Source organism: Rana temporaria, chromosome 7, assembly GCF_905171775.1.
Source record: "Rana temporaria chromosome 7, aRanTem1.1, whole genome shotgun sequence".
Taxonomy (NCBI): domain Eukaryota; kingdom Metazoa; phylum Chordata; class Amphibia; order Anura; family Ranidae; genus Rana; species Rana temporaria.
The window spans coordinates 148181380-148206903 of record NC_053495.1 but is presented as its reverse complement, the minus strand read 5'-3'; the positions used below and the strand labels follow the sequence as shown (position 1 = coordinate 148206903).

Sequence of the window (25524 nt, the reverse complement as noted above, 5' to 3'; positions counted from 1 at the left end):
TTACATCCGGAGGTGTTTCAACTCCTTTGCCGGAGGTGGGGCACTCCGGACGTGGATCTCTTGGCTTGACTCAATCGCAAGGTGTCGAGGTTCGTGGCCAGGTCCAGAGATCCCTGGGCAGACGCGTCAGATGCGTTGGTGGCCCCATGGGGTCAGTATCAGCTAATTTCTGCCTTTCCCCCACTAAAGTTGCATCCTCGTCTGCTCCGCAGAGTAGAGGCCGAGGGGATCTCAGTAATTCTAATCGCTTCAGATTGGCCCGACGTCCCTGGTACGCCAACCTCGTGCGCCTGGTGGCGGATGCACCCTGGCGGCTGCCAATGACAGAGGTTGTCTGTCTCAAGGTCCCATACTTCATCCTGCTTTACAATCGCTGGCTTTAACGGCTTGGCTATTGAAAGCTAGGTACTAAGGGACCAAGGTCTGTCAGATTCGGTCATTTCAACCATGCTGAGGGCATGGAAGTATTCTTCTACACTCACTACTTTACATTGTAGCAAAGTGTAATTTCTTCAGTGTTGTCACATGAAAAGATTAAATAAAATATTTACAAAAATGTGAGGGATATACTCACTTTTGTGAGATACTGCATATACCATAGTTTGTAGCCTCTATAACTTTCACACAGACTAAATAATAAACACCTATTTGTTTTATTGTGCTCAATGTGTTCAGCGGAAAAAGAGGTTAAGGGTTCCAATACTACTTTATTTATAATTCCCAGCATTCTGGGAATTGAAAAAAAAACTATCTAGGACATCTTTCCCAATATAGCATCTACTACAGCAAAATTTCTTGCTGGAAAAAACTGACTACTTGACCACCAGATTCAGAGATTCATTGCTGTCTTGAGCATTTAACAGAAGTGACTTTTACATGCGATAATGTGAGAATCAATTATATAGGAGAAGTAATCCCTTCATGAAAAACCTACAGCTAAACATGAATAAGCAACGAAATGAAAATTAGGAAATGAGGAGCGTCTGGCAAATAACAACTCCTAAACCTGTCTCTGAGACAGGCACACCCTGATTTACACAATACATCCATGAGACAGTATTATTTAAAGCAGAACAGTATGAAGGATTCCTGTGAAGATGGATGTAGGATTTTATCTTCTAAGTTTGTCTTTAATGCAATGCTTCTATTTCAACATGCAGGCAACAGTAAATGTCCAACTTAGAGATCATGGCTATGAAAACATACTTATAGCTATTAATGCACATGTTCCAGAGGATCCGCAGATCATCACTAATCTCAAGGTAAGACACATTGCTAATGGTATGCAAGGAGAAATCTGAATGTATCTACCAAATTATTATGTCTAACTAGTAAAGTGAAGTTAGGTGGTTTCTATAACCATGAGAGACAGACCAAGTTTAAGATATATTTATCCAACATTTTGGGGTTAATTTACTAAAAGCAAATGGGCTGTTCACTTTGAAACGGAAGTTGCTCCGTGCAAGGGAATTTGCTCCAAAAAATGCATCCCGTTAAAAGCTTTTCGCCATTCATGGTGCCCAGGAGTGCTTGTATGAAAAAATGGAGGTTCATGTACTACCTCTCTACCCCTATGGCAGACAAGTAGGCTGCAGCCCCATACCCTGTGTTTTGAAAAAAATGTCAGCAAAGTCTATACCAAATGACAATCTGTATTTGAAGCAAAAATATTTAAACTTGAACTGGATAGTGACAAAGGGTGAATTAGGCTTTCATTCTCATTGGCTATTGATCCACACAGACAGTTACTATCTTTGCTATTTTGATAAATAAAAACCAACATGATTGATAACCTGATCTGATTTCTGCCTTCCACTACTAATTGTAGACATTTATTTGGGTTATAGGACCTGTCACCCTAGGACTTCAATGGAAGTCCTTGAAAGCCAGGGGTAGATAAAGAACGTAAATTCAGCAATTCACCAGGCCAGTCAACCAAACAGTGGATAGTCAAGTGTTAGGACAAGTGTTGCAAATTGTTATGCTACTGCATGTTAAACTTTTACTGAGAATGACTTTTTTTATGGAAGAATGGCTTTACAGCTTTGCTGTGGTATGAACAGAATGTACATAGCGGATGACTTAGAAGAGGTACAACCCCCCTTCCCCTTTACTGTACATACTACCCTGGCTGGACTGTCAGCAGAGGCGTATCTAGTGAAAATAGCGCCTATGGCAAGCACTGAAACTGCGCCCCTGTAGAAACATTTTTAACCCATATTTCAGATAACCTTAACAAAAAAAACAGCTGACAAAAATAGTGATATTTATCATCCCTTGTGATACCTTGGGTAGTGACATATTCTCTTTATGGAGAAATCTGGGGTTTATTAGACCCATGATCCCTCCTCTGCCCTCCAAGGCCAGGTAAATGCAGAACCAATACTGGAAGTGATGAAATCTTCATCACTTAAGGCCTCAGTTTTCACAGAGGAGAGGGAGAAACTGATGTTCCTCCTTCTTCTTTGTGCGCTGCCAATCCGACCAGATGGAATGGGAGAGCTGGGAGAACAGGGGAGGGCTGTGGCTGAACGCAGCTGGGATAGCGCTGCCATTTTCCATTAGCAAAGGTGCTGAAAAGAAGATCCTGCCTATGCTCGGGAGGAAGGAAGAAGAGACCCTCAGACCCTGGTAAGTGCCTTGCTGCCCAGGCACTCAGCAGGGCCCCCTTTATATGGCGCCCATGGCACTTGCCATGGCTGCCATACCCTGGATACGCCACTGACTGTCAGTTATATTAAGATCATTAAAAAGCAAGCAGATCGTGCTGGGCACTCTCTTTGAAAAGCCCTAAATACTTGCTAAAATCAAATATATACTGTATATTCCCTCAATTATGGTGTGTAACAGAAATAATTTGTGCTAATGATTTGTTGCTGCTCTAATAAAGTGCTGTGCCTTTAAATCACAAAAAAAAATGATTTATAGAGCGCTACCTAAAGTGAAATGTCTTCCCCTAGTAAACCTCATGATACGACAATTCCTAATTATTTGCAATAACATAAAAAATACATAAATACATCAACATAATCTCCATTTAAAAGTCTGTGATCTTATATTTTCATGATTTTGGAACAAATCAACCTGTCATGGAAAGAAAGTGCCAAAGTGCTGTAGATTCAAATAAAGTGCAAATCATGCTCCACTTCCGTATGCCCAATCACTCAGCAGCTGATATGGACTCCCACTGATGGTAGTCATAAGCATATAATAGATATCCTGGGTTTGCTGGGCTTTGCTTTCATGCTCGTTGGTTCTGATCATCAGTGTTAGGGCAATATGGTATTCATGCACATGTTTAGAAAAGATGACGAGAAATCCACATAGTGTAATTCCATTTATTGGTAAAATAGGAGGTTTAAAACTTATACGCTCACTTTTACTTAGACGTGTAGAAGCATAGAACATGCTGAAACTGAAAGTCCACAATGGCATGCTTCTCACCGGCCCGAAAATACATCATCACCCATGGTCAGCTGACACATTTCGCCCCTCCCACAGGGCGTTATCAAAGGCTGCGTCGGATGACCGCGGGTGGTGACATCAATTGCGATTGGTGAGACGCATGCCATTGTGGACTTCTTGTTCTCTGTTTGTACACTTTGATGTACAAGTGAGTGTATATGTATATGTTTCTACCCTGAGCATATCCTCCCTATCTAAGCAACCCATGTGACTATAGAGTCACACGTGGGCATATACACAGTGGTAAATGACAGCTCACTCTCTCCCTCCTCCTCAATTTCTACTAACCGGTTAAAAACACAATGAAGTGATATATTATTACTCATTGATGGAGGTTTCACCTCCCTGTTATTCTAATACACAGACTGGAGAGTCATGATCACAGCCTGTGACTGACAGAAATTAACCCACACCATGTTATAAACAAAAAATAATAAAGATTTGATTTCAAATATAAATTTGTATATCGATTTAAAACAGTTTATTGATGTTAATTATTTATTTTTACTTTGTATTCCAAAGGCTATTTTTTTCCTATTTTGAACATGTGACCAGCAGCAGAGGACTAGAAGCTCCTCTTGCCACTGGTTTCCTGCAGACAGGCTGGAAAAGAGCTGGGTCATGTGACAGCTGTATATTGATGTGGAAAAGGTACTTCAGTGTGTTTTTTTTTTTTATTAAAATAATTACATTGCCATCATCCATACTGTATACGGAAAGACAATGGATACTGTAAATGAAAAGTGAAAAATGAAAAGTGTGTGTATCACTTTAAATATTTTTATGCAAAACAAACCTCCATCACAGCACCCCCACAATCACTATACAAATCCTCATGGCTATATGTAGATTCATGAGTAGCTTCCACATTGATACTTCTGCATAAGATCTGTATTGTTTTGTTAACCTTCCCTATGGTCTTTCATATATCGTGCCATGGTGGTTTGCATTTTTCCTCTCATTGTAAAATTTCATAAAATCTATTGTTTAAAAAATTGTAAAATAAATATTTTATAAACATAACAAACATTCAGACAATGACATCAGTAAAATTGACTAAAACCCATTATTGCGTCCCTTTCTCGAGTTCCAACATTTAAAATATATATTTTACCTATTCAATTTATTACTAAGATTGTTTTTATATCTCTTCTTTTAGAATATGGTAACAGAGGCATCATATCACCTATTTAATGCAACAAAAAGAAGATTCTTTTACAGAGAAGTGAAGATTCTTATACCAGCCAGCTGGAAATCATACAGCTTAAAAAAGCCAAGACATGAAGCATATCAGATGGTATTTATGTTCAGATTTTAGCTTTTTGAGACAATGCAAACTGTTTTGCTTGTTGCCTTCTAAGTTAGGAAATACAAAAAATAACACAAAAAAATACACACAGAAAATACTTTTATTGGAAAATCTAATAAAGGTCAAGTATTAACTCTGATGATGATTGGCATGCATAAGAATATTGTATGTCACACCCATTTCACCAAATAAATGAAACCCCAGGTATAGGGTGGGAATTGTATGTAAAGTAAAATCTAAAAGAAAATCAGTTTAAGTACTTTAAAACCCTGCTACAGGTTTAAGAAGAACAGCCAAAATTACATTCAGAGCCTACAGTGATAAATGCATGCCTAAATATACACTAAAGCCTCGTACACGCGATCAGTCCATCCTATGAGAAAGGTCTGATGGACCGTTGTCATAGGTTAACCGATGAAGCTGACTGATGGTCCGTCGTGCCTACACACCATCGGTTAAAAAAAACGATTGTGTCAGAACGTGGTGACGTAAAACACGACGTGCTGAAAAAAACGAAGTTCAATGCTTCCAAGCATGCGTCGACTTGATTCTGAGCATGCATGGATTTTTAACCGATGGTTGTGCCTACTAACGATCGTTTTTTTTACCATTTTTACCATTGGTTAGCAATCCATAGGTTAAATATAAAGCAAGTTGGCTTTTTTAACCTATGGTTAATCAACCTATGGGGCCCACACACGATCGGTTTGGACCGGTTAAAACGGTCCATCAGACCACTGTCCTCTGGTTAACCTATCGTGTGTACGAGGCCTAACAAGTTTCTTAGCACTGGAAATGAAGACGTGTTTGTTGAGGCATGTCATTTTTCCCTTATGCATAAACATAACGCTAATTTAGACCTGTGCTGCCAAAAGTGGAGTTTATTACACATACGTTGTTTCCCTGTAAGTCACATTTTATCTGTAGTGTCTCTACAAGGTAAACCAGTTATTGCAGTCTATGAATTTGACACTCTACAAATGGTATTATTTCTGGTAGTCTAGTTTCCTATAAAATCTGAATATGTTCAACATGTACCATGCAAATAATACACTTGGCGTACTTTTACTGAACACTACCATTGTTACCCAAGTATTCGGACATCTGGTATCTATGTCAGCCTTTCTTAACCAGGGTTCTGTAGAACCCTGATGACCTGTACACACGATCGGTCAATCCGATGAGAATGGCCTGATGGATTTTTCCATCAGTTAACCGATGAAGCTGACTGATGATCAGTCGTGCCTACACACCATCAGTTAAAAAAACGATCGTGTCAGAACACGGTGACGTAAAACACAACGACATGCTGAAAAAAATGAAGTTCAATACTTCCAAGCATGCGTCCACTGGATTCTGAGCAAACGTAGATTTTTAACCGATGGACGTGCCTACAAACTATCGTTGTTTTCTATCGGTTAGGTGTCAATCGCTTAATTTTAAAACAAGTTTCACATTTTTTAACTGATGGATAAATAACTGATGGGGTCTACACACGATCGGTTTGGTTTGATGAAAACGGTCCATCAGACCGTTCTCATCGGATTGACCGATCGTGTATACGCGGCATTAGGTTTCGTCAGTGGTTGCTAGGGCTTTCTTAAACAATTTCTACACCAACCATATTTTCAGCTTTCAGTAAGGGGTACACTCTTTCAACTCACCATCGATGTAAGGGATGTAAGGGACATGATTCCCACTGACCACATAGGATCATTTTCCCCACTGACCATAAATGCAAGGGTCAGTCTTCCCACTGTCCACTGTACCATTGAAATAGGATGAAATCTACACTGGCTTTCAATGTAAGATGGTCCCTTTCCAACTGACTGCCGAACTAAGTTCCTTCTTCCCTGACCACTAATGTAGGGAATCATTTTACCCACCATCAATGTAAGGGGGCACAACACAGAACAACAGGCCAATGCACCATGAGTTGTAGATATAATAATTATTAGCAGGGATTCCTTGAGACCATATTACTGTATTTCAAGGATTTTTCAATGTTAAAATTATTGAGAGGCTTGTCTAATGTGTCTAGACAATTTAAAAATGTTCATGGTGGGAATATGAAATATTTTAGTTCTATGCTTTTGAAATGGTTAGTTGTTTGTGGTCAGACTTAACATTCAGACTTCCTTGGGTTCCAAGCATAGATGGAACATTGGCTTGTACATATAGGCCCGAATTCACGTAACACTTACGCCAACGTATCTACATATACGCCGCGTAAGTGTCAATGTGTGCCGTTGTATCTATGCGCCGTGCCCATAGAACTAGATAAGCCTGAAAATAGGCTTCCTCCGACCGACGTAACTTTCCTACGCCGGCGTATCTTGGGTGCATATTTACGCTGGCCGCCTTATTAAAAATATGCAAATGAGGGAGATACAACGATTCACGAACGTAGTTGCGCCCGGTAAGGCTTACGTCCGGCGTGAAGTTATTCCACCTAAAGGAGGCGCATCCCATGCAAAGGTATGGACTACGGAACAGCCGTCGTATTTTACGTCATTTACGTAGGACTACGTGAATAGGGCTGGGCGTAGGTTACGTCACGTCGTAGGCAGTAATTTGACGTATCTTGTGGAGTATTTTAGACGTGATTCTGAGCATGCGCACTGGGATGCTTTCACGGTACGGTGCATGCGCCGTTCGTTCGGCCCATCATTTGCATGGGGTCACGGTTCATTTAAATGGATCACGCCCACCGTCCACCTTCTTTGAATTAGGCGGGCTTACGCTGAATAATTTACGTTACCCTGGCGCAATGTTGGGAGCGAGTGCTTTGTGAATACTGTGCTCGCCGCTCTGCTATACGTCGGCGTATCGTATATTCGATACGCTACGCCGGCATAACTATGCACCGCTCTATGTGAATCCAGGCCATAGTACTTTAAAGTACTCCTATTTTTCAGGTGTGTATTGCAGGCTGTCATTTTGATTTCATTGAGTGTGAGAATAAAAACACAGATACTTTATGATTCCTTATTATTTTTGGACTACTCATTAGTAGTATCTATATATGTATTTCATGTTTTTAATTGCTATTTTGTGTGTTTGATTCTTCTATCAGACTTTCTATTCTTTCCTTTGAATACCCCTGTCCATTTGAGTAAGGGAGGTTATTAAAAAGGCAGTTTATTCACCTATATTAGGTTATGATTAAGACCTGAATTGGCTGATACATATAAGTGTGGAGTACAGTTTTATTCTGTTATGTAACTATTGCATGGCTTCCATGGATTTAGACAGTGTACTGGTATTTAGACTTTATATTTCTTATATCCTGACTATATTTGAATTAGAAGTTTTAACAGCTCACTGATTTAGGTTTAAAGGATAACTAAATCCAAGAGCAAAAATGTAATATATGACAGCTTATTTGTCCTTACATATACCACTTGTTATGTGATAGACCAACATAAAGTGGCACATAATTGGGAAGTGGAAGAAAAATTATAAATGGTTTTCACAATATTATGCAAATAAACATCTGAAAAGTGTGGCATGCATTTGTATTCAGCCCCGAGTGAATACTTTGTAGAACCATCTTTTGCTGCAATTACAGCTGCAAGTCTTTTTGGGGATATCTCTACCAGCTTTACACATGTAGAGAGTGAAATTTTTGACCATTCTTCTTCGCAATATAGCTCAAGCTCTGTCAGATTGGATGGAGAGCGTCTGTGAACAGCAATTTTCAAGTCTTGCCACAGATTTTCAATTGGATTTAGGTCGGGACTTTGACTGGGTCATTCTAACACATGAATATGCTGTGATCTAAACCATTCCATTGTAGCTCTGGCTGTATTTTTAGGGTCGTTGTCCCGCTGGAAGATGAACTTCCGCCCCAGTCTCAAGTCTTTTGCAAACTCTAACAGGTTTTGTTCTAAGATTGCCCTGTATTTGGCTCCATCCATCTTCCCATCAACTCTGACCAGCTTCCCTGTCCCTGCTGAAGAAAAGCCTGTCAGTTTAGGTGGATGGCCATGTCTTGGTAGGTTTGCAGTTCTGTCATTCTCTTTCCATTTTCAGATGATGAATTGAACAGTGCTCCATAAGATGTTCAATGCTTGGAATATTTTTTTATAACCTAACCCTGCTTTAAACTTCTCCACAACTTTATCCCTGACCTGTCTGGTGTGGTGTGTTCCTTGTCCTTCATAATGCTGTTTGTTCTCTAAGGTACTCTAACAAACCTCTGATGGCTTCAGAGAACGGCTGTATTTATACTTATACAAAACCGTGGATTTTTTTCTGATGGAATGTTGGCTCAAACTTGTGTTGCATACACACGGTCAAACAAATGTTGTCCGAAATTCTGAACGTCAAGAATGCGGTCACGTACAACACTACGATGAGCCGAGAAAAATTAAGTTCAATGATTCTGAGTATGCATCGAATTGATTCTGAGTATATGTAGGATTTTTGTGTGTCGGAATTGCATATAGACGATCGGAAAATTCCGACAAAAACGTTTGTTGTCGGAAAAATTGAAAACCAGCTTTCAAACATTTGTTGTCGGAAATTCCGACAGCAAATATCCGATGGAGCATACACACGGTCGAATATCCGACCAAAAGCTCACATTGAACATTTGTTGGAAATTCCGACCGTGTGTACGTGGCAGTAGACTCTATTTACTAATAAGGTCACTTCTGAAGGCAATTGGTTCCGCTAAATTTTAGTTAGGGGTATCGGAGTAAAGGGGGCTAAATACAAATGCACGCCACACTTTTCACATATTTGTAAAACATTTGGAAAACCATTTAACATTTTCCTTCCACTTCACAATTATGTACCACTTTGTGTTGGTCTATCACATAAAATCCCCCCCCAAAAAATGTACGTTTTTGGTTGTAACATTTCATTAAGTATGATTACTTTTTCAAGACACTGTAGATGTAGGTAGCTGCATTGGTTTTAATTTTTCAGACGAAGGCCGCGTACACACGATCGGTTAAACCGATGAGAACGGTCTGATGGACCGTTTTCATCAGTACAAACCGATCGTGTGTGGGCGCCGTCGGTTATTTATCCAACGGTTAAAAAAAAGCCAACTTGTTTTAAATTTAAAAATACACGCATACTCAGAATCAAGTCGATGCATGCTTGGAAGCATTGAACTTCGTTTTTTTCAGAACGTCGTTGTGTTTTACGTCACCGCGTTCTGACACGATCGTTTTTTTTAACCAATGGTGTGTAGGCACGACTGACCATCAGTCAGCTTCGTTGGTTAACCGGAACGGTCCATCAGACTGTTCTCATCGGATAGACCGATCGTGTGTACAGGACTTAAGAATACTTTTAGCAAGTACAGAAAGTGTCTGTTGATTTTCCGAGAAATACAGTGTCCTTGTACATGTAATTTTGAGCTCAACTGCAAGCAAAAACAATATTATCTTTCCTCTGTAACCTACTAATCCCTCAACCTCCTATTTAATGAAAACAAAGGCAGACATATTTGAAGTCCAGGGTGGGTGGAAATTATGGCTCCCTCTATAGATTTGGGGTATAGATATACTTTAAGACAATGTAATGTAAATATTATTGTTCTTAGGTAAGTTATTCTTATTCTCTGTATTTTATTTATTTCAGGCAAGTGTGATAGTCAGCAACCCAAATACATATTATGGAAATGATCCATATACATTACATTATGAAGGATGTGAAAAAGAAGGAAGATACATACATTTTACTCCTGAATTCTTAAGTGATGATAATCTTATTTTGATTTATGGTCTGCGTGGTAAGAACCTGCAGATACTGTTAAAACTTGCAGGCTATCTTCATAATGTACAGTGTTAAGACCAAATGTCATGGGGCCACTTAGGTGCATTTTACATTCTACTGGTCATCTGTAATCTGCAGTCTTTTAAAACACTATAAAACAATATTGACCTAAATTAGATGTCCCTACATTAAATAAGTAATGTTACTTTTAGAAACACTTTTAGCAAGGTCTCTAACATCCACTATCTCCGTGATGTCACCATGGAGGAGTGGAAGAGGACTCCAGTGGCAACCAGTGAAGCTCTGGTGAACTCCATGCCCAAGAGGTTTAAGGCAGTGCTGGAAAATAATGATGGCCACACAACATATTGACACTTTGAGCCCACACTGGACATTTTCACTTAGGGGTGTACTCACTTTTGTTGCCAGCGGTTTAGACATTAATGGCTGTGTGTTGAGTTATTTTAAGGGGACAGCTAATTTTTCAAGCTGTATACTCACTACTTTACATTGTAGCAAAGTGTAAATTTCTTCAGTGTTGTCATATAAAAAGATATAATAAAATAAAAATGTGAGGGGTTACATAGTTGATGAGGTTAAAAAAGACACAAGTCTATCAAGTCCAACCTGTGTGTGTGCTTTTATGTCAATATTACATTGTATATCCATGTATGTTGTGGTCGTTTAGGTGCCTATCTAATAGTTTTTCTGAGATTACCTATGCTCCCTGCTGAAACCCCTGCTTGTGGAAGAGAATTCCACATCCGTTCCACTCTTACTGTAAAGAACCCTCTACGCAGAAAAGTTTTATCCCTATTGTGGGGTCACCAGTATGGTATTTGTACATTGAAATCATATCCCCTCTCAAGCGTCTCTTTTACAGAGAGAATAAGTTCAGTGCTAGTAATCTTTCCTTATAACTAAGTTCCTCCAGTCTCTTATTTGGCTTTGTTGCCCTTTTCTGGACGGCAAACTGTGCAGCCAGACCAGAGTCTTTTAAAGTGGGAGAATTATCGTTTTATCTCTGGAGTTAATCTCCTTTTTAATGCATGTCAATATTCTGTTGGCTTCGATTGGAGCAGCTTGGCATTGCATGCCATTGCTGAGCCTGTCATCTTCTAAAACCCCCAGGTCCTTTTCCATCCTAGATTCCTCCAGATTGTTTATGAATAAATTAAATAGGATTGGTCCTTGTACAGAACCCTTGGGGACCCCACTTTCCACACTGGACCATTTGGAGTACTCCCCATTTATCACCCTTTGGCCCATGCTGACAGACCTTAGTTTGTACAGTAAAGGTTTATGGGGACGTGTATCGAATGCCTTTGCAAAATCCAGATATGCTACGTCTACAGGCCTTCCTTTATCAAGATGGCATCTCACCTCCTCATTGAAGATTAATAGATTGGTTTGGCAAGAATGATTCTTCATGAATCCATGCTGATTACTGCTAATCATACTGTTTTCATTACTAAACTTCCCTTATCACCCCCTCCAAGAGCTTGCATACTATGGATGATAGGCTAACTGGTCTGTAGTAAATATTGGTGCCAAATTGGCTTTTCTCCAATCAGCTGGTACCATACCAGTCAGTAGACTGTTTGTAAAAATTAGGAACAATGGTCTGGCAATTACTTAATTGAGTTCCTTGAGGGACCCTCAGGTGCAAGCCATCTGGTCCCGGTGGCTTACTAATGTTAATTTTTTTAAGTCTATTCCTGATTCTATCCTCTGTTAGCCATGAGGGTGGCTCCTTTGATTTGTCCTGAGGAGAAACATTGCAGTTTTGTTTACTGAAGCCCCCCATTTCCCTCGTGAAGACTAAAGAAAAGAATACATTCAAAACCTTCACCATCTCCCCATCCTTTGTATTTAGATTCCCTTCATCATTCTTTATGGGGCCAATATGATCTGACCTCCCTCTCTTACTATTTATATACTTAAAGAATTTCTTGAGATTTTTTTGACTCTCTTTCCACTATGTGCCTTTTCGTGCTCTATCTTAACCGCTATGATTGCACCCTTACATTTCCTATAGCATACTTTGTAAAGTTAGAATGCTGATGATGACCCCTCAGCTTTATATTTTTTTAAAGGCCTTCTCCTTTGCTTTTATATGCATTTAACATAGGAGTTAAGCCACCTAGAAATTTTAGCTCTTTTAAATGTATTTCCCATTGGGATGAACTGGCTAATACCCTTATTTAATATGCTCTTAATGCATTCCCATTTTTTCTCAGTTTTCTTTGTTCCTAAGATTTTATCCCATTTAAAATCTTCAAGCAAGGAGCATAGTTTATGGAAGTTGGCTCTTTTGAAATTAAGAGTTTTCGGATTCCCCTTATGTTTCTTATTTGTGTGATTTATACTGAAACAAATTGACTTGTGATGGCTTTTTTCCTAAATTGCCCCTTATTTCCACATCTGTGATCAGGTCTGTATTTTTAGTTACTCGCTTTTGTGAAATACTGTATGTAAAGGCAAACAAAGGAAATGTTTCAGTGGCTAAAGGTTTGCTTACTAAAAATCTGAAATGCTTATTTGATAGATACCTTATCAGCTCAAAGATTTATTACGTTTACTCTAACACAGACCTCTTATTTACAGAAAATACTCCTGTTTGTAAAAAAAAAAACATACGTCTCAACACTAACCTAAAATCCAATTAATAAACAGTGTGGTTTGCCCTAATTCTGTAAAACTTCAACTGCTGTAAATCACCAAACTAAGTAGACTATATGCTTTACATTTACTAGGATACACAAAAAAAGATATGGGAACTAAACGTGTACTTTAACCACTTAAGACCCGGACCATTATGCAGGTAAAGGACCTGGCCCCTTTTTTGCGATCCGGCACTGCGTCGCTTTAACTGACAATTGCGTGATCGTGCGACGTGGCTCCCAAACAAAATTGGCGTCCTTTTTGTTCCCACAAATAGAGCTTTTTTTTGTGATATTTGATCACCTCTGCGGTTTTTATTTTTTGCGCTATATACAAAAATAAAGCTATAATAAATATCCCCAAAAAATAAAAAATAAATGTTTTCCTCAGTTTAGGCCAATACATATTCTTCTACTTATTTTTGGTAAAAAAAATCGCAATAAGCGTTTATTGATTGGTTTGCACAAAAGTTATAGCGTTTACAAAATAGGGGATAGTTTTATGACATTTTTATTAATATTTTTTTTTACTAGTAATGGCGGCGATCAGAGATTTTTTTCGTGACTGCGACACATCGGACACTTTTGACACAGCGAAAAGTGCTATAAAAATGCACTGATTACTGTGAAAATGACAATGGCAGTGAAGGGGTTAACCACTAGGGGGCGCAAAGGGGTTAAGTGTGCCCTAAGGGAGTAATTCTTACTGTAGGGGGGCGTGGGTGGACGTGTGACGTCACTGATCATCGTTCCCTATAATAGGGAACAGACGATCAGTGACACTGCCACAGAGAAGAACGGGGAAGGTGTGTTTACACTCACCTTTCCCCATTCTTTAGCTCCTGTGACCCAATCTCGGGACACCGGCGGCGATCAGGTCCGCGGGTCCCGTGGGCGCGGTCACGGAGCTTTGGACCGAGTCACTAAAGCCCCGCAACCAACGGCTGGACACTTACAGGGTAACGTACCTGTACATACCTGTGCCCAGCCATGCCATTCTGCCGATGTATATCAGTGGTATATTAAGTGGTTAAATAAAAATGACTCAAAACCTCTAGTTTTTACATAAATAATATAATCATTCCTAACCTTTCACTATAGACTGCCATAAATCTTGTAAACAAATGACTTGGGCGTGTGGGTTCACACTAAGCCCAATCCCCACCTAATGAACCATAATTAGTTATTCTCTGAATAATCTATATAAAATGGCTACACATATGTTGTATTTAAAATTATAGTGCACAGTTTCCAGTTTGTCCATTAGGTTAATCCTCAGGGTGGAATTTCTAATAAATATTTCTTGATTTTCTCAAGAAATAAATTACAGGGTTCATAAATTTACTGCACTGCCTTGAAACTCTTCAGACACTGGTTTTAAGGTTGCTCTGTTTTTTTACTATTAGTAGAATACAGGGCTAATTTATAATTGCACTGCCAGGTTGTTCATTCATTAATGTGATTACATAATGAATCTTCAATATGGACATTATAAGAGGGCTTCCATCAAAAAACGCATCATTTGCAGGTCCTGTTGTAAATCATTGATATTACATGAGCTCTGCTGACAATTTAGCCTTGCTTTCAAATGAAGTACAACAAAGCTCAATGCTATGATTAATACGGCTATTATATATTATATAACACTACACTTCTAATTATCTAGTGACACGGTCTGACCTGCTATGCTTATGACACTCCCAGACACTACACTGCATCTAACAAAGGGAGGTATTCAACAACACAGGTAGTGCTGTAAATCAAAAACAGTGGGCAGGACTAGATGTGGCTAGGTTCTGATTGGCAAGCTACAGGTTTGTAAGTTAGCAGTGACAACGCTGATAGCCACGCCACCTGCAACATTTTTTATCCCACTGTAGTGCAAGTGCCACAGCCTACATGAGATAGGCAACTCTGCTCTAAATTCAAGAGCAAAGTAGTATTGTTGTCACACAATTTGACAGGTAGCTGTAATAGGTGGACTTCATTTGCAGGATCAACAGGTATTTGCAGAAATATGCAGGGGGCTAAGGTCCAGATTTACAAAGGAGATACAACGGAGTATCTCAGATACTCCGTCGTATCTCTCAGAGTATCTATGCGACTGATTCATAGAATCAGTTACGCATAGATATCCCTAAGATCCAACAGGTGTAATTGTTTTACACTGTCGGATCTTAGGATGCAGTACCGCGGCTGCCGCTGGGGGGAGTTTGCGTCGTAAACCAGCGTCGGGTATGCAAATTAGGAGTTACGGCGATCCACGCCGGTTTTTCGCGTTCGCTACGTCGCCACTAGTCTAGTTTCCCGTCGCAAAGTTAGTCGTCGTTTTGGGTGCCTTAACTTTAGTCAGCAAACGTATTGCTGTCTAAAGTATGGGCGTCGTTCCCGCGTCGAAATTTAAAATTTTAAGTCGTTTGCGTAACACGTCCGGGAATATGCGCGTCGCTGTTCGAAAAAATTACGTCACTTTGTGCAAAGCACGGCGGGAGTTACGAAATGGAGCATGCGCAGTAGGTCCGGCGCGGGTGCGGGAGCGCGCCTAATTTAAATGTTACCCACCCATTCGATTTGGCCCGCCTTGCGCCTGACGTATTTACGATACACCGCCGCAAGTTTCCAGGTAAGTGCTTTGTGGATCGGGCACTAAAACTGAAAACTTGTGGCGGTGTAACGTAAACGGCTTACGTTACACCGGCGCTATTGTACCTGAATCTGGCCCTAAGAGAAAACTGTAATTTCACATGCACGTACAGTGTCTCACAAAAGTGAGTACACCTCTCACATTTTTGTAAATATTTTATTAAATCCTTTCACGTGACAACACTTTTTGTATCTTAGAATGGCTATTCATCAAAAAGAGATTATTAAGATTAGTTTGTTATCTTTAGAGCAATTAAGAGTCTTGCCCCCCCAGCTATTTGAAAGAAATTAGGGGTTCAAACAGTCCGGGGAACATCACTAAACAATAGGAACATATTAACAGTATCTACAATATAGTTTGAAGCCCAGTCCTATATTGTTTTTTTTTTTTATGTTTTTTTAAATATATACATTTTCCAGTTTTCTTTGTTTTTTTTTTCTAGAGAAAGTATTTGTCCATGAATGGGCTCACTTCCGATGGGGAGTATTTGATGAATACAGCTATGAAGAACCATTTTATGTTTCAGTTGATGGTAAAATGAAAGCTACAAGGTAATTAAAGGAACAGCCCTTTCTAGCCTTACTTGACAACATCATAAAGTGATCTAGTGGGAATAAACATCAGGTTGGCTGGTAAACTGTATTCCAATGAATTACTGTAGGTAATCTACAAAGAAGGGGAAGGGGAAATAAGGTCATCTAGAGGGCCATTAAAGGTAGTGCCAAATTGACAAGGCATACTGAATGATACGCACACTTGTGAATAGTTCAAATATTTAAAAATTTCAGTTGTTTGTGTTGAAACTGAGTTTTACATATACATCTACGTGATATGTTACTTGAGTTTCCTTTAGAGATGCTTAAGCTGACAATTGATGGTTCGAATCTCAGATGGTTCAGCAGGGAATCCGAGATCCAAACAATGTATGGGCAGGCTGATTGCACCCTAGTTGTTCGATCACTTTAGATACAACCAACATGTCAGGTTTTATCATGCTATTATTGCCAGCAATAATCACTGTGTGTTCTCCTGGCTGGGATGGCTCCCTCCCATCAAAACTGACTGAGTTGATGGGGGAGTTGAGCAATGTTCTTTTTTGTGGTTGCGGGAAAGTAAATCGCGCCATCCATGGTCGGCTTTAGTTTCAGCTTATGTTTTCACTATCAGTATGAAATATTACTTTGAGGTTTTCTATTGTAATAGTTAGATTTTGTATACATGCTAAGGGATTGTTTGTACAATCAGACAATTTGAACTTGAATGAACACAGCCAGTCATATTGTAATTTTGCCTATGTATAGAAACCAAATGTTCACAGTAGACAAAAACAGTTGGGATGGATGAATGATGGTTCCAAGTCACAGTTTTAGTGACATGCTGTATTTCATTCTAGATGTTCCTCAGATATAGATGGCATGTACATTTGTAAGAAAAAGTCCTGCTCAGATGGAGATTGCATAATTGACCGTCAGACTGGGAATTTAGACGAGGGATGCCTGTTTTTAGCTAACAGTACCCAGAATGCAAAATCATCCATAATGTATATGCAAGCACTGTCTTCGGTAAGTAAACTAAATGAGTTCATTATACAAACTGAACAATAAAAAAATATTTATTTTTGCTACTGAATTCATATTGTTAATTTCGGAGTACCATGTCAATGATCAGTTTTTAATGGTTCTCAGTTTTGTATTCAGAAACACAAGAAAATTAAAGTAAATCTCAGCTAAAGCAGGATAGCATAACAAAGAACAAAGTATTTTTTAAAAGCAATAGTGGCACATGGGTCTTAAAGAATTAAGTGAAAAAACAAGAGCATTGATAATGCTTTTTCGACCTGAGCTAAACAGGTTTTGAAAGTTGTATTGATCAGGTTGTATTTGGCTGTGTCTATACATACAATTCTAAGCAGTTTCTTTATTTGTAATGCCGTGTACACACGATCGGTAAACCGATGAGAATGGCCTGATGGACCGTTTTCATCGGTCAAAACCGATCGTGTGTGGGCCTCATCGGTTATTTATCCATAGGTTAAAAAAAGCAATCTTGTTTTAAATTTAACCGATGGATTCCTAACCGATGGGGAAAAAAACGATCGTTAGTAGGCACAACCATCGGTTAAAAATCCACGCATGCTCAGAATCAAGTCGACGCATGCTTGGAAGCATTGAACTTCATTTTTTTCAGCATGTCGTTGTGTTTTACGTCACCGCCTTCTAACACGATCGGTTTTTTAACCGATGGTGTGTAGGCGCGACGGACCATCAGTCAGCTTCATCGGTTAACCAATGAAAACGGTCCATCGGTCCGTTCTCATCGGATGGACCGATTGTGTGTACGCGGCATTACACTCTCAATAGTATATTATAACCCAATGGTCATCAATCCTGTCCCCACTAACAGGCCAGGTTTTATGTATTACCTTGGGGGGATAAGACTATAATTCTGCAATCACTGAGCAGAAAATTATATCACCTGTGATGTATTTCAGTTATCTTGCAAACCTGGCCTGTTAGTGGGACTAGGTTGATGACCACTGTTTTAACCTACACCATAGTCAAAATTAAAAATGACAACTTGGGATACATAAAAGGAGAACAGTCTACCTGCTCAGTTTAATCATTCATTCATTGATGTAGTACATTAGTCTTCCCCCGCTCCCTTTTGTTGGTAATCTAGTGATCTGAAAACTTGTCTTTGTAATGTAGGAAAGTCCTCTTCAACTCCATCAACAGCAGGCACTTTGTTGTCTCTCACGTAGAAAAGTTTAATTTTAAAAATGTCAGTGCTTAGAAGATGTGTTAGAGAGTACAGCCCAGTAAACCTTTGAGGCAATCTCTGAATTCCAATTAGATCACTTGGATTAACTTCTTTTAATACAGTTGCACAGTTTTTTGTTTAGTTACCACAAGTATATTATTAAGCTGTTGTCATATAAACGTTACCTTCCATCTACAAGAAGGGAACAAACAGGACCTTGTTTTTTTTAAATATTCAAAAGTGCCATGTTTCTCATTGCAACGTATAACATTTCACCTATTATGATATAGTATAGGTTAGAAAATGCAAGCTTGATAAATTGCTTGCTTCGTACACTGATGCCTCGTACACACAACTGTTTTTCTCGCAGGAAAAAAAACGTTGTTTTTCCCGATGGGATTCCTCTCAAGCCTGCCTTGCATACACAAGTTCAGGTCAAATAGCACCTGTCCAAAGCGTGGTGACGTACACCACGTACGACGGGACTATAAAGGGGAAGTTCCATTCAAACGGCGCCACCCTTTGGGCTACTTTTGCTGATCCTTGTGTTAGTAAAAGTTTGGTGAGGGACGATTTGCACTTTACAATCTTTGTGCTTTTCAGTCCGTTACAGCGTGTTGAATGTGCTATCTCCATTCTGAATGCTAGTTTTACCAGAACGCGTTTTTTCCCCTCGGGAAAGCATACACACGACGGGAAAAAGTCCGCCCGGAATCCTGGCGGGAAAAAAGAAAACATGTTCTCTTTTTTTTCCCTGCAGTTTTCCCGTCGAGAAAACTGCGTTGGAGCATACACATGGCCGGGATTCCCGGCCAAAAGCTCTCATGGCAGTTTTCCTGCCGGGAAAACCGGTTGTGTGTACGACTCGTTAGGAAGAAAAATTAACTGACTAACTAGCTCTACAGAGGTATGTAGATATTATTTAGAATGTAAGTCTACCGTTATTTATAATCCTATAAATAATATCTGTATACTTCTTAAAGTATATATTGTATATACTTCACTGTTTATATTCTAACACTGTTCAATTATTTTTCAAGGTTGCAGAATTTTGTTATGACCATGACCATGAAAAGGAAGCTCCAAATATGCAGAACAAAATGTGCAGTTATCGCAGCACTTGGGATGTTATTGGTAGTTCTTATGACTATAAATCCACCTTGCCAATGTCAGGAACTGAGCTCCCATCCCCACCATCCTTTTTACTCATGCAGATCAGGGAAAGGGTTGTGTGCCTAGTTTTGGATGTCTCTGAAAATATGGCAAAGGTAATTACCCAAATACTTTTCTTTAAAGTAAGGGGTCACATTCTACCCTTCTGCTCCTTCTACTATGCAGCTACTATATTTTTTGCTTTTTTTTTTTATACTGTTCCAATTGTTTTAGGCTTGTCATGAAATATGCAGGGTCCTCTTTCTCTTTGTATGTTCTCCTGACATTGCTGCACTTTCTATATATTCATTTGATTTGCACATGTATATGGGGATGTGGTCAGTGATAGCAGCTGGTCTTCCACTATCTGTCACATACATATATTTTTTACAGCTTGTATACCAAATGAGTTGTTGGTGTATTGAGTAGCTCGTAAGATTTTTCTATTTATTTTTGGAGATGTTATTTTACAGAATGACCATACATTCCCATAAAGAATTGATTATAGTTGATCCACTGTACAGTATATTAGAATTTTGTTTTGCAGACAAAGTAAAGGTGGAGAGGATACATTGGTGAAAACGACAGAGCATTTATACTACATTTACTACTGGCTGAAGTTGGAAAAGATAAAATCACACATAACACTGTTAGAAAAAATATTCTTACCTTGTCTCTCCTCTCACATAGTTTTTTTGTGAAAATTTTTTTTTTGGGAGTTTTGTTTTACAACACATAAAACATACAATGGCAACCGGCTCAGCATAACACTGAGTTGGGATAGGCCAACATGGCCAACATGTACAGGTACAAACATGTCCTGTCTATCTGACAATAATACTATCTAACTATCAGGTAACCTCCCTCCTCCCCTCAACACCCCCCATACTCAGTTCCCCCTCCCCCCATCACACATGAAGCTCCGGGATACAGCAATCGTGCCTCACCACTCACCTCTACCAATATTAAAGGCAGAGCCCCCACTTTTCCAGCAGGCTCAATCCATCTCAAGGAGAACCGACTTGGCTATCCAACATCTGCATGTGCTAACCTACAGTCAAATCAGAGTTGTACCATGCCTGCCACACCTTGTCAAATTTCTTCCTGTAGCCTCTAGATAAGTAAGTCGCTTTATAATATGGCATCATAGAATTAACCAGTCCCTTCCAGAAGTGCAGATCATGTGCCCCGGGTTTGCGCCTCTGCAACAAAATGGCCTTCCTCCCATAGAATAAAAGGATGCTGAGTAGAGTTCTATGAAACACACCCTAACTGTCACTGGGACAGGAATCATCAGAACCGCAGATATACAGGAGGTAACCTCAGACCAAAATTGCACAGTCTTAGGGCAATTTTAAAATATATGTTCAGCAGCCGCTGGAGCAAAAGAACATCTACAGCACTCTGCCTGCACGGTTGGATAGACAGTCGCCAGTCTAGCTGGAATGTAATAAATTCTATGCAAGAACTTAAAGCGGATGTGCGGGCAAAAAAAAATATTAAAAGCCAGCAGCTACAAATACTGCAGCTGCTGACTTTTAATATTAGGACACTTACCTGTCCTGGAGTCCAGCGCCGTCCGCAGCAGAGGACGAGCGATCGCTCGTCACTCTGCTGCCCCCCCGCCATCCACTGTGAGGAAACCAGAAAGTGAAGCGCTCCGGCTTCACTGCCTGGTTCCCTACGGCGCATTTGCGCGAGTCGCACTGCGCCCACCGATTGGCTCCCGCTGTGTGCTGGGAGCCGAGTGTTCCCAGCACACAACGGGGGGTGACGGGATGTGATGCAATCCCTGTCTTTTGCCCATGAATGCTGGGCCGGAAGTGGGTACAAATACCTGTCTTTAGACAGGTATCTGCACCCCCCTCCCCCCTGAAAGGTGTCAAATGTGACACCGGAGAGGGGGAGGGTTCCAATCAGCGCGAGTTCCACTTTAGGGTGGAGCTCCACTTTAAAGTGGATCAATCTGTCCATGGCTGCTACCAGATGTTGAAACGGGTGTGCCCACATGTCGTACCAGTCCCCTTCCCCTGAATGTCCGGGACTTCAGCCTCCCACCACTCTTTACACTTAAGCAACGCCATCGGCCTAGCTTTGAACAAGTCTTTATAGGTAACTGACAGCGTCTTAGGAAAGTCCTCCATCGTAAGTAAATTCTCCAAGTCCGAGGGAAAGGATTCTATGGTCTTATTTTTAAATTTCAATTGAAATGAATGTCGCAATTGAAGATATCTAAAGTATTGTGAATTAGGAAGGTCATGTCTGGCTTTAAGTTGATAAAACGTTGGCAATTCCCCATCTATAATGATATCTTTGAGCAATTTGATTCCCCTGATCACCCATCCCATGGGGTCTTCAAATGAATAACATTGGGTCAATTTAGGGTTCATCCATAAAGGAGTTGAAGGAGAGAAACCTTGATAACTGGGACAGGCCATCCCAACCACTTCCTCCCAAGCCCTGATCGTGGCCCTCATAGATGTAGTAAGAGGAAGATCCATCTTGACACCTCTATGAATGGCCAGGCTCAAAGGATTTGTACGAGCCCAAGTGTGCCGCTTCCAGGACTGTGGCCGAGTCCCCATCATCCGAGATCAGTCATCTGCGGGGAATAACATTTGACCCGCTAAGTAATATTTCCGCCAGTCAGGTAGGGCCAGCCCACCCTCCCCCTATGGTTCCTGCAGGACTTTCAATCCTATCCTGGGCTGTTTAGGAGACCACAAATATGAGCTGGTAATGCCATCCAATTTTTTGAAAAAGGACTTGGGAATCCATATGGGAGCATTCCGTAAAAATATAAAATGACCAGGAGAACTTTCATTTTCAATAGATTAACCCGTCCTATAAGCGATAAAGGGAGTCTTTGCCAGGCCTGGACTTTCTGCTTGAAAAAGGTCAGGAGGGGTGTTAGGTTAAGGGGCATGTAGTCAGCCACATGCACAGTAACTTTGACACCTAAATATGTGATCTGCGAGACCCACTTCAACGGCAGGGCCAGGTCAGCAATGTCCCTGGCCCCTGCATCCAGCGGCAGATTAGATGATTTATTCCAATTGACTTTCAACCCTGAATTCCTCTCACATAGTTCAATATTAATATTGAAATTAATTTGACAGTTTTGCTTAGCTATTCACATCATTGTCAACAGGCACCACTTTCTATCCCCCTGTCTAATGAAAGTGATCTCTATGGCCACTGATGTCACCGAATAATGCAACAGCATAACATTTTGTGATTAAATAGAAGTGGTTTTACTCAGCAACTGAAGCGCAAGTTCTGTAATAACATTTCAGTCAACAAATTTAGAAGCCATCACATGTACACGGTGTAATATCAATTGATTAATAGATTCAGAACATTGAGTATCCAAGGATGAATGTGTAGAAGAGGAATATAAAAATAATTTTTACTTGAATCCATCCTAACACAAATATATTTGTTCTCCTATAAGTAGAGTGAACGACTTCACAAATTGCGCCGTGCAGCAGCCATCTTCATACAGCGGATAGTCGATGAAGGCGCATACATTGGCATTGTTACATTCAATGAAACAGCAGAAGTGAAAAATCAACTGCTTCATATAGTCAGTGATGAGGCACGAGAAAATTTAACTTCAAATCTTCCAGTTACATCTGGTGGAGGAGTGTCCATTTGTAGCGGAATCACATCTGGCCTGCAGGTAAATGATGTACTAAAAAAGACATTCACAGTTGTTCTTCAAAACAAAATGTTATTACAAAGCTAATTACAACTGTAAGTATAAAACAAATAGAAATGTAAAACTTGTTTGCTGACAATCCTTCTCTTTGAATACTAAGGGACTGCTGCAATCAAAGCAATTTGACAAACACCATATTATCATAAATGCTCCTCCTTCCTTTTCTCTATTTACATTTAAAACACTTAAAGTGGAGTTTCCATCCCCACATTTTTCATTATTGTGCTCATTAGACCTAAAAAAGTTAAAAAAAAAAACTTTTTTTTTTTTTACTCATCTGGAAATGCCTGTTGCTATGCGGTCCCACGAAATCTGCCTTTGAAACCACCTAGGATTCTGACATCATCTCCCTCTAATGCTCCTGGGAAATGTGTGTCATAATTTCCCAGGATGCAGTGCGCTGTCCAATTATCACCCCCCATCCAAGACTTCCAGGAAGTAAGTGCCTGTTGGCTTCACAATGCCCACAAGCAAAATGACAACGGTGTAGACATAGTTTTATAAACTATCTTTTTTGAATATCTATGCGGATCGGCGGCGGATTGTAAAATAGTAAGTGACCGGATTTATATTATAAAAACGCAGGATGAAGGGACATACATTTAAAAAATGCTAATTGTGGTTGGAACTCTGCTTTAAAAACAATAGTTGAATAACATTCACCCCTTTCGTCAAGAAAACTGATGAAATCTATGGCAAAATGCATAGGAGAGGGTAAAGTCTTTAGCTCTGCACGAGATTGAACTGTGCATATTATTGCAAAAGTGAACAGTTAAGTAACAGGTAAGTGTTTTAAGCCACTGTTTTGAGCATTTTAAATAAATGGTCTTACGCAATGAAAATTCTCTACTTGCATGTCTCATTTATCCCTGGGAGCTAATATGAGGAACATTGGAAGTTCTGAGAAGTTGGAAAGATGCGTATTAAAGCCATTCTGTCCACTTCAAATGGGTGAACAGTTAATGATAAACTGGCCATAGATGATTCGATCCTTGGCTGGTTCAGCAGGAACCAGCTGAGATTTAAACCATCTATAGGCAGGCTGATTGTACCCAAGTCGATCCATGGATTCACTTGTGTACAACCAGCATGTCAGATTTTTATGTGGTTATTTTGCCAGTGTCTATAAACATTAGCAATAATTACTGTGTTCTTCCTGTAGGGAAGTCTCCCCACGCCTCCCATCCCGCCTGGAGAACACAATAGTTCCATGGGAGGGATTTCCTTATCAACACTGTGACGATAGGGGAATCAAGTGATTTTCCTTCCTGCAACCCGTGATTGAAGAAAACAAAATCACATAATTTATGGTCTGCCGTATTAAACTATTGTTTAATAAATTCAATAGACAGTCTTGTGAAATGAAGATTTTCTCATTGCCTGTCTTATTTATCCCTGGGAGCTTATGTGAGGAACAAAGGAAGTTCTGGGAAGTTGAAAAGATACCTATTATGCATATTGGACTCATTTTAGGTATAAGGGTTAGTGAAGGGGTGAGATCTCATCAGATCACAGGTGGAAGAAGTGGTGGAATCACCTGATGATTTGCTGATCGCTTTTTGGTTCAAAAGCAAAATGTTTTAGTCTGAGTTTAACTTTGTGGGTCTCACTTTACCTTTGTGTGGATTTATGTAAATATTAACACTGTATACATTTAGTACACTGTATGAGTTTGTTTTTATTCGTTTATGAGTGAAAGGATATAGTTAGGTCAGGTTTTGGGGGAAAGGTGGATGCAGCCTTTTTTGATAATATAGTAATTATAAAGCTTAGACAATGGGGTTAATTAACTAAAAGCAAATAGGCTGTTTACTTTTCATGTGAATTATTATTTGAGCTTAGTAAATGAGGTGCAGCTCCGCTGTCTTCCATCCTCTCACCATTTGCAAACAAAAACGCTTTTTTAAACATTTTTCTTGCATGTAATTGGCAAATATTTGCAAAATGAAACTTCACCACATTCACTAAGCCCCAGGAAAAATTTCCTTGTAAAGTGCAACTACCCTTGAAAAGTGAACCGACTATTTGTCTTTAGAAAATCAACTCAAAGTTTTCTTGTAATTAGTCAGTAATTAAG

General features: G+C 39.8%; 1 protein-coding gene across 1 annotated transcript in view; it reads left to right on the top strand.

Moving 5' to 3' along the window:
* Positions 1–707: 707 nt before the first annotated feature.
* The window catches only part of LOC120946220 (calcium-activated chloride channel regulator 1-like), a 47075-nt gene continuing 22258 nt past the window's right edge, over positions 708–25524 (top strand). The window contains exons 1-7 of the mRNA XM_040361043.1: positions 708–1262; positions 4625–4762; positions 10373–10523; positions 16257–16365; positions 17208–17376; positions 19615–19842; positions 23184–23408. Coding sequence (XP_040216977.1) covers positions 1098–1262; positions 4625–4762; positions 10373–10523; positions 16257–16365; positions 17208–17376; positions 19615–19842; positions 23184–23408 — 1185 coding nt within the window. The 5' untranslated portion in view covers positions 708–1097. The remainder of the gene's footprint in view (positions 1263–4624; positions 4763–10372; positions 10524–16256; positions 16366–17207; positions 17377–19614; positions 19843–23183; positions 23409–25524) is intronic.